This window comes from Carica papaya, chromosome 9 (genome assembly GCF_054855325.1).
Source record: "Carica papaya isolate Zhongbai chromosome 9, ASM5485532v1, whole genome shotgun sequence".
Classification (NCBI taxonomy): Eukaryota; Viridiplantae; Streptophyta; class Magnoliopsida; order Brassicales; family Caricaceae; genus Carica; species Carica papaya.
In genome coordinates, this window is record NC_142317.1 from 31,237,645 (window position 1) to 31,247,110 (window position 9,466).

The 9,466-nt window shown below is 34.7% G+C and overlaps 1 protein-coding gene across 1 annotated transcript; it reads right to left on the reverse strand.

Moving 5' to 3' along the window:
- Window positions 1–1,271: 1,271 nt before the first annotated feature.
- Window positions 1,272–3,071, reverse strand: LOC110810084 (myb-related protein 306-like). Its single transcript, XM_022036149.2, has 3 exons — window positions 2,753–3,071; window positions 2,461–2,590; window positions 1,272–2,315 (listed from the first exon to the last, which is right to left on the reverse strand). The coding sequence occupies exons 1-3, from the start codon at window positions 2,883–2,885 to the stop codon at window positions 1,580–1,582; spliced, it is 999 nt and encodes a 332-aa protein (XP_021891841.1). The 5' UTR covers window positions 2,886–3,071; the 3' UTR covers window positions 1,272–1,579.
- Window positions 3,072–9,466: the final 6,395 nt, after the last annotated feature.

Sequence of the window (9,466 nt, forward strand, 5' to 3'; positions counted from 1 at the left end):
GTTGGGAGCATGCTACCTCTAATGACTTAGCAAATAAAAATATCATAATTCTTGGTATGAAATATACCCTTAATGAAAATAATTGATAATTTTTTATAGTGTATATATATATATATATATATATATATATAAAAGAATTTAATTATTTCCCATATTCATTTTAATAAATGTTAATCTTTAGAAAATATTAATTCCTTATAGTAAAAATAAAAAGAGGAAATTAATTTACATCACAACTAAAGATATTCAAAGAATTTTGACTCGCACAGAAGTTGAAGAGTGAAAGCTTAATTAATAAGCATATGTCAGCACTTCTGTTTCCAACTTCAGAACCATACATTTTATCTTTACAACTTTTTGGAAGGATTATCTCGTATTTAATAACTTTCTTACATTTAAGAAATTATATATGTTATATATTATTATTTCTATACAAAAAGTGATAATAAATTATTTACCTAATGAAGATAAAATATTATTTGAATAATAAATAATATCTACATATTTAACTTATAAGTTAAATCAGTCAATAATTTCATAATTTAAAATAAAATGACTATAATATTATACAAAAATAATTAATTAATAAATATATACTAAAAGATTCAAATATATCCATTAGGTCATCATCTATGAAATATTAAGTTTGACTTTTAGTTTTAGAAGAAGACTTTTTTAAATTAGCTACCAAGTATTTTATTTGACCTATTACAATATTTTGTCTGCTTACATTGTTATAAATTTATCTATATATGTTATATGATTTTTTTTTAAATATTATCTTTATCTTTTAACTTGTCGTAATTATTTCAGTTAATAAAATATAATCAGTTACTGAATATTTTTTTTACTCAAAAACCTGATAAATTTATCGAAAAATAAATCAATTTAGTTATTGCATCTTCACAAATATATAAGTAAAAAAAATATTTAATTTTATTAAATTAAATATTATAAATAGACTACTATCAATTTATAATATATTTTTAAAATAACGAGATATACAATTTTAATAATATTTAAATTTGTAATATATAAATATAGAACCCAAGAGGTTTATCCGTAACTTTCACCTTAATTGTTATTTGTGTATATCACAGTAAGAGAGACAAAAAGACACTGCACGTATATATATGCACCCACACACGCACGTATTAATTACTATGGACAGATATATGCAGTAAATTATTTCAAACCAAATTTTAAGTAGCTGCAGAGGAGTAAATATGGTAGCTAGACAGAAAATAGTGCAGACTTGAGGCTCAAAGAAATTGGAAGAAGAGACTTTTATTGTTATTTGGAGTACAGATTAAACTACTTTCTTCATCTTTTTTTTCCATGGTGGAAACAGTAACCTTTTAATTTACACTTTCTGTTCTTCCCCATTAAAGGGCTGTTAAACTTCCTTCTTGGGCTACAAACAAAGTAGTTCTAATTAACACCTGACGAAACATCTAAAGAAACCCACAGAAAAGATTTTTTAAAAAAAAAAGAAGAAAAAGAAATTCAAGAACTGAAACAAGAAAATGAAAAAAGAGAAAAAAAAAAAAAAAAGAAAGATAATCATGGTGTTTTATTTTTAGAATAAGTCTTCGTTATCTTCTAATGACATGTTAAGTAGTTCTTCATGAACTTGCGGTGCAGCTTCATCGAGCAGCCATTTCTCTAGCAACGAAAAAGATGATCCCACTTGACCTTCCATGATTGGTTTGCTTTCATCTTGAAAGTACAGGCTATTTGTTTCATCAGCCGAGACGGATTGAGAAACGTCTGAGTTGGAAGAATTAAAGCTGAAAAGAGAATCAAAAACATCAGTTGCTCCATGTGTTTCTGTGCTGCAACAGGAGCCCATGAAACCATCATTGAAGGAAGAAGAATTCTGTGTGTTTTCCGATGAGTTTGTAGCCGCCATCCTGGTGTGAAGATTATAAAAAGATGATGATGATGATCTGGGTGATTTCTTCATCCAGTTTTCAAGCAAGCGTGAGATGTTTTCTGTGCTGGATGCGTAGGTGGAAGGAGAAGATCTTGAAGTGGTATTGGTAGGTTTTGATGATTGAAGAAAATTATTAGGAGTAGATTTATCAAGAGATAAAGCTTCACAGAGAGCTTGTTTAGCCATGTTAATGTCTGTTTGAAGTCTTCTTTCCCATTGACCTTTAGAGATTTGCTGTGATGAAGAAGACAACCCATCTTGATTTTCTCCATCAAGACCAGTTTGAAGTCTTTTCAGCTTTTTCTTCAAATGGGTATTCCAGTAATTCTTTATATCATTATCTGTTCTTTGGGGAAGATAAGAAGCTATTGCTGCCCACCTACACTTAATAAATTTCTTAATCAGAACCACAAGAAACTAATAACAAACTTTATATATATATATATATATATATATATATATAATCCTCATAAGAAAATTAAAGAAATTTGAAAAAAAAAGGCCAAATTTGGATGTTACTCAACCTGTTGCCTAGAAGAGCTTGAAGATGAACTATCATCTTCTCTTCATGCTCAGTGAAATCACCACGCTTAATACCTGGCCTCAGATAATTAGTCCATCTAAGCCTGCAGCTCTTACTGCACCGAAGCAGACCTGAAAAATTCTTTCACACAGATGATATATATCTCTACATATCTTTATAATTAGTGATATATATCAAACATACCCATTAAATTATTAAACAATCAAATCACCTCCAACAATTGGGAAACGAAGAAGATTACGGAATAAATTAAATCTGACATATCCAAGTACCTGTGTTGGTTGGCACCGATCTCCAATTCCCTGGACCATGTTCTTGAATGTAAGAAACCAAGATGATGTCTTCCTCCGGTGTCCATGGCCCTTTCTTGACACCAATCCTGTCACAGCAAGGTGGTCTTCCCATATCCACTCTCTCTCCCTCTCTTTCAATCTCTAAACACAAGACTACTGTTTATATATGTGTTATGTGTATGTGTATATATCAAGGATTCGTTCAGGAGGGTGTTAAATTTATACAATTTAGTATTGGGAGAAGCCAAGACAAGCGTCCAAGGCAAGAGTTGCCTTGTCAATATATGGATATATATATATATATATATAGGGAGAAAGACAAACTGAGAAGGTGTATTATGTATAAGCTGACTGAAAGAGAGAAGGGTAAAAGTGTTTTGTTGCATAGAGTCAAAACTGACAGCAAACAGCATTTACTCATCTTATTGCCAAAAAGTCAGCTGTGGTTTAGACTCCTTTTCCTTTCTCTCTACCTCGCATAAGACACAACCGTATTGCATTCATTGCTGGGTATGTGCGTCTTGTGGAGGTGGCATCCAAACAATTCGACCAAATTAAATTACTCTTATCCTTCTTTATTTATATATATTATATATATCTAATACCTCACCATACTCCAAATACACCACCTCTAAGCCTATAAGTCTTATTGATGCATACTACATAAATTACTACATAGTGGTTGGGAAATTTTTTTTCTCATTTTGATGGTATAGAGATGCAACATTGTCCTAAGCCCACCATAGACAAAACAACAAAATCTTTTTTTAATAGGAATGACAAATAAAACTATTTCAAAATTTGGACATATTTAAATTGTTCATACATTCTAATAGAGTTTCATTTCTATTGCCAAATTATTTGAAAGAGCTTTATAACATATGAGGCTTTTGAGGGTTCTGCCTCAAAGACTATTTTCTAAAAGTTTATTAAGTCCTTAATTGATGTTATTGTCTTTGTATATAATTGCTTCTATAGTATAAAATATGTGATCCTGTTGTTGTTTGTCTTCTTGTCTTTATGGATTTTTTTTTTGTTATTTTTCTTTGCGAGTTTTTTTGACCATTCAAGGGTTGTGATGTATTTTATCTACTTCAATTCTAACAAATTTAATCTTCTTTTTTAAGAAAAAAATAATTCTAAAAATATTTGAGTTGAGCTCGATACGAATTTGGTAAGTAAAATGTGCTAGGTGTTAGCTAACTTACTTGTTTTATAATTTTTTTTTTCTATTTTAACAATAAAAAAAAATTTATTGTTAAGACATACAAATATTACGTAATAAAATAAAACCTGACTTCACAAATATATACTCATTTATCTTTATTTTTATTGTCATTGTTCAAAAAAATTATAAAAAAAACTATAAATAAAGAAAATAAAATATGAAAACTATATCTACATATTTATATGGTTATGACTTAGGGTAAGATAAAGCTACCTTTATCATTTTATTCATATCGTAAATCCTACCAATCAAAACACTTAATTATTTATATTTTATTTTTAATATATAATATCGATTCAGTCATATTTATATAATACCCAGACCCTAAAATTTAGTCCGGAACAATTTTACATTAATAATATAATGCATTAAAATAATTTAATCTTGTCTTTTATTTTATTTTTATGAAAATTTTGAGAAAAATAGATTTATGGATGAAATTGAAAATAATTTTGAAAAATGGGTAAAATTGTGAATAATGGGGGGTATTTTTGAATAAAATTTAAAATATGGGGTAAAATCACAAAAAAGAGAAATTCGGACACGTGGGACGACCACGTTAGCAGCAACGTCTAGTTAAAATGTGCTACGTGGCGGACACAGTGACATCGATTCCACACGGGAGGTCACGTGGGCGATCCACGTGTCAGTGAATCCAACGGCCCAGATTGCATCCGCTAGCACGGACGGCTCAGATGTGTTTCTTCTTCAAGTGTGATCAAACGATCAGATGTAATTTGATCGTGCAGCCCAGATTCATTTCTCAAATAAAAGAGATCCAACGGACAGGAAAAGGCCACGCGTCCGTGCATGGACGACCCAGATCGACTCAGGGAGGGTATTTAAACTTCACGTTCCAGGAAACCCTAACCCTAGCGCATCGGTCATCATCGAAGAAGAAGAAGAAGAGGGGTGGCCGGAAAGAAATTGATCGTCATCGCTGCCGCACCGGAGCCACCACCGACGTCGAAAAAGTATTTTTTTCTCCCTTTTTGTACGAAATTCGATTCTAAACCTACCCACACCCATATTGGAGCCGAAAGGCTAACGGGTGAGTCGAAAAACACGAGTGAAGCTCGGTCGCGCCGTCGTAGCCGAAATGTAAAACCTCCTCCAATGAGCCCCTTCCAGTTTTCCATTTTTCTCAATTTTCTGACCATTGTGTTCTTCGTCCCTTTCTGGTGTAGGTTAGCTGAAAGAGAACCTCGATTGCAAAGGAGAAACGAGGGAGCCACCGCACCCGGAGACCCTTCCGCAAGTAGGGTTTTGGTTTTCATCTTTTCCTACCAACAGAGGCCCCCTAACTTGGTTTTTTGTAAGTTTTCATACAAAACCGGCCAAAAACAGCTAGGCCGAGAGGAACCACTGCCGTGGGTAGCAGAGCTAGCATCGCCGTGCCAAAACCCTAAATTGGTTGAAAAAATTTTAAAACACCTATTTTGGCCTTTTGGGGTATTTTTGGATATATGACGAGTATTTTTAATTTCTGCATAAAAAATTCAGGAAATCCGAGGACTGTCAGGAGCCACAGTAAAAAGTGCGGTGTTTCAGACACCGATTCGGGATAAGAATCCCTCACCCTTTTCTCCGTTATAGTAAATTGAAGTTTAATAATCAATAACATTGTGTTTTGTTAAAACTAGAAAAAAACTAAAATTAATTACAGGCCACCAGTGGAGCGGAAACCGATCAGTGTATAATTGCCCTAACTTATTCGTATTGCCTATTTATTCTCTTATACAACCTAAATTTCTTATTATTATATCGTGTGCTTTAAATTGTAAATTTTAATTGATTTCTCATTTATTGATTGTCTAACCGTTATTCTTATTTATTGACTGATTTGAAATAAATACCATAATTATGTTTCTTGATGGTTAAAGTATAAATTTGTATTGTATGTTTAAATGTCGTTCTATTAATTTGTGAATATGAAATGAGATGTTGGTATGTGATTGGTGATTGGTTGATGATGTAAATCTATGTCTAAACGGCTTACTTGGTACCTTGGGAAAGGATGGATAGATCCTGTAACACCCAAGTGTTTATTTTTTCTTATTTTATCTTATTATTTTCATTTTTTATTTATTTGAATTTTTTAGATTTTAAATTAATTTAATTTGATTTAATTTTATTTAATTTAATGAAAATAAAAATAATAATAATGATAAAATTAGGTAAAAATATTATTTGGATTTAATTGAAATTGATTTTGGGAAAAATGGGTGAAAATTTAGATTCTGTGGGTATTTTTGAAAAGAAAATCGGAAACCAGAGGTCAAAATACAATTTAAAAAAGTTGTGCCACGTCAGCAGCCACGTCAGCGGCCTGGTCAGCAGCCCTGGCCAACCAGGACACGCCGCGTGGCAAGGAAACGCTAATCAGGGGACGGGCCACGTGGGCAATCCGCGTGCGCGCGATCGGACGGCCTAAATCCATTCCCGCGCGCACAGACGGCCCAGATTCACGTGCACAAACAGCCCAGATTCACACGTATGGATGGCCCAGATTCAATCTTGCACAGACGGTCTAGATTGCATCACGATGGACGGTCCAGATTTAATCCCAATTAAATCGCAATCGGACGGTCCAGATTTAATCTTGATGGACGGTTGAGATTAAAAGGCAATGGGTATAAATAACCCCACCCACACCTGACCATAAAACCCTAGCCGCCAGTTCCTCGCTGGAGAAGAAGAATCAGACATTGGAGGAGCCGGCCGCCGCCACCCGCCATCGCACCGGGGAAGTTTCCGACCGCCGATCGAGGTAAATTTTCTCCCCCTGGCTCATTTTTTGATGCTGAGTCTACCTATGGCCAAACCAGAGCCAAACCACTGGCCAAATGACCGAAAAACCTAGCCGAAGCCCAGCGGCGGCGTCGCGTCCCCCCTCTATTTTTGCCTCCGATGAGGCCCTTCCCGGCCTCCGTTCGATGCAAATTTTATACCACTGTGATCACCGTTCTTTTCTCTACAGGTTGATCGGAGCCAAACATCAAAACGCGACTTACGCCGGAGGAGCCACCGTACCCGAGAGCACCGCCGCCGGTAAGTTTCGGTTTTTTGTGATTTTTTTGCCCACCGAGGGCCCTAGGGTTGTTTTATCGTAGAGACCGATGCAAGTGTGGCCAAATTCGGCCGAAAATGGCCAACCCGAGGCGAATCGCCGCCGCTTGCGGGGGCGCCGTCGCCAGAGCACGGCGGAGCCGCCGTGCCGAAATTTCGATATTGGCCGAAAGAGGCCCTAGGTCTGATTTGGAATTTTTTGGGACACGTGCAAGTACCGGTAGTGCGTTTCAATTTTCTGAGAAAAATTCAAGAAAATTAGGGACAGCCTGTAGGTGCACTGTAGAGTCGAATTCAGACCCCGAAACAAGTAAGGACCCCTCACCCTGTTTTCTATCATGGTATTAAAGCTAAATAAATAATTAAATGGTACTTTGTGACTTTATAGATGTATAATTGATTAAGGTTGCCAATGGAGCCCGAGTTTGATACAGTGTTAGTCTATTATTGTTTAATCTAATTTTTAGTATTAAATGCAGCATGATGTTTGATGTAATTATGTTATGGTCTCGTATGCATGAATTATGATTTCTTTTATTATGGTCTGTATTATGGTGAACCCATTACTGTGTTGTCTTGTTTGGTGTCAATTACTGGTATACATGTTGTGTATGATTGGATGATTGAGATCAAGGAAAAAGGCGAAAAGGTTATGTGAATTGATGAGTGGATAATGTGGACAGCCTGACTAGATATCCTGGGAGATGGTGGACGGACCGGGTCCATAGGGAACCCTACCAGGAACGTGGTCTCTCATACCGGACGGGGTATGGAGACCTTATGTGTTTTGGCGCCCATATCGGATGGGGTATGGGGACGGCCCGTTTCACCTTCATACCGGACGGGGTATTGAGGTTCATGATTTTTGGCGCCCATACCGGACGGGGTATAGGGACGGCCCTGGGATTAGGTTGTAAATGTTAATGATTCACGTGTAGCAGGGACCCCCTATGGATCCCCAGGGATACTAGTAGGGTGGTAAAAGAGGAAATTTATTTCTGATGATTGAAATGTAAAGGTATACTATGTGTTATGTTATAAAGTGTGTATGATTTCATGATATTATAAGGTTATTATTTTCATATGTTGTTTTCATGGATCTCACCGAGGTAAGTGGACAGTAAAGGTTTTTATGTTAATAAACGAGTTCGTTATAAATTATGCTCCATTGGTCATTTTTGTTTTCTACCCACCTTTACTTCCGTGGCGGTGAGATAGTGTGATGTCTTTACTGCGCTGGTGTAGCTCATCCCTTATTTAACCATTTTAGATCAGAAAAACGTTGTTCCCGAGCCCGTTCCGCAGGAAGACGGCGAAGGGGACGCCTAAAGACTTTATAGTTATATTTATAGTTTTTATTTCGAGTATCTCTTTTAGTTAGTTTGTTCCTTCATGTTTTGAGTATGTTTTGATTATTGTGTAAGGGATGTTAATCAAAATTTTTATTACGCTTCCGTATTTGAGATTTTTAATACATATATTTCATTTAAATTTCTGGGGCTGTTACAGATCCGGTACATAAAAAAACCTTATCGTGGACATTATCTTAGTTGAATGGGGCTAAGAAGTCCAATACCGGAAGAGATTGGGAAGGATAGTTCACCTTCATACCGAACAGAATATTGAGGCAATAACATGTTTTGCGCCTATTACTGGACGAAGTATGGAGACTGTTGGTTGATTAATAAATTGGATATTGAGTTCATGTGTAGGAGGATATCCTTATAGACCCCTAGAGGCACTCGTAAGCAGGTAAGAAGATAAGTTTATTGTTGTTGTTCATTTAAATATGAAAACAAAATACGATTCGGGTTATTACTTTCGTAAGTTAGTTTTGAAAACTCATAAAGGTAAATATGAAACTTACGTTTTTATATATAAAACAAATTTATTTAAGAAAGACAAATGGCTCCATTAGTTGTTTTATGATTTTTACCAACTTTTGATTTTCTGTATAAGTATTAAGTGTGATATTTTTACTGAGGTAGTGTAGTTCATTTTCCTATTTAACCATTTCATATCAAGAAGACTAAGATTTAGATCTTCAACAGCATAAGGGTTGCGAATAATGGTTACCTATTGGACCTCATTAGAGTTGTCCAGCGAAGGTTAATCTCATAAAATTTTTATTTCATTTTGTTTTAACTATTCGTTCCGTTACTATAAACTTTTATAAAGGGACATTCCCATAATCCTATTGGACATCCTGATTTACTGTGTAAAGAATATAAACCCTAAATTCTAAATTACTTATGCTTATAGTTGATATAATTCAATATTTCCATTTCCTTAAGCTTTGGGCTTTTACAATTTATGTTTGACCAACTCGATATAAATTGAATATATTTTGTTTCTTTCAATTTTTAAAGAACATGTCACATATACTAACAAAAATT

Coding starts and splice junctions, on each gene's coding strand:
- LOC110810084 (XM_022036149.2), bottom strand. CDS start 2,885: ATGGGAAGACCACCTTGCTGTGACAGGATTGGTGTCAAGAAAGGGCCA. Junction 2,591..2,752: donor ATCGGTGCCAACCAACACAG/GTACTTGGATAT, acceptor AGAATTTTTCAG/GTCTGCTTCGGTGCAGTAAG. Junction 2,316..2,460: donor CAAGCTCTTCTAGGCAACAG/GTTGAGTAACAT, acceptor TATTAAGTGTAG/GTGGGCAGCAATAGCTTCTT.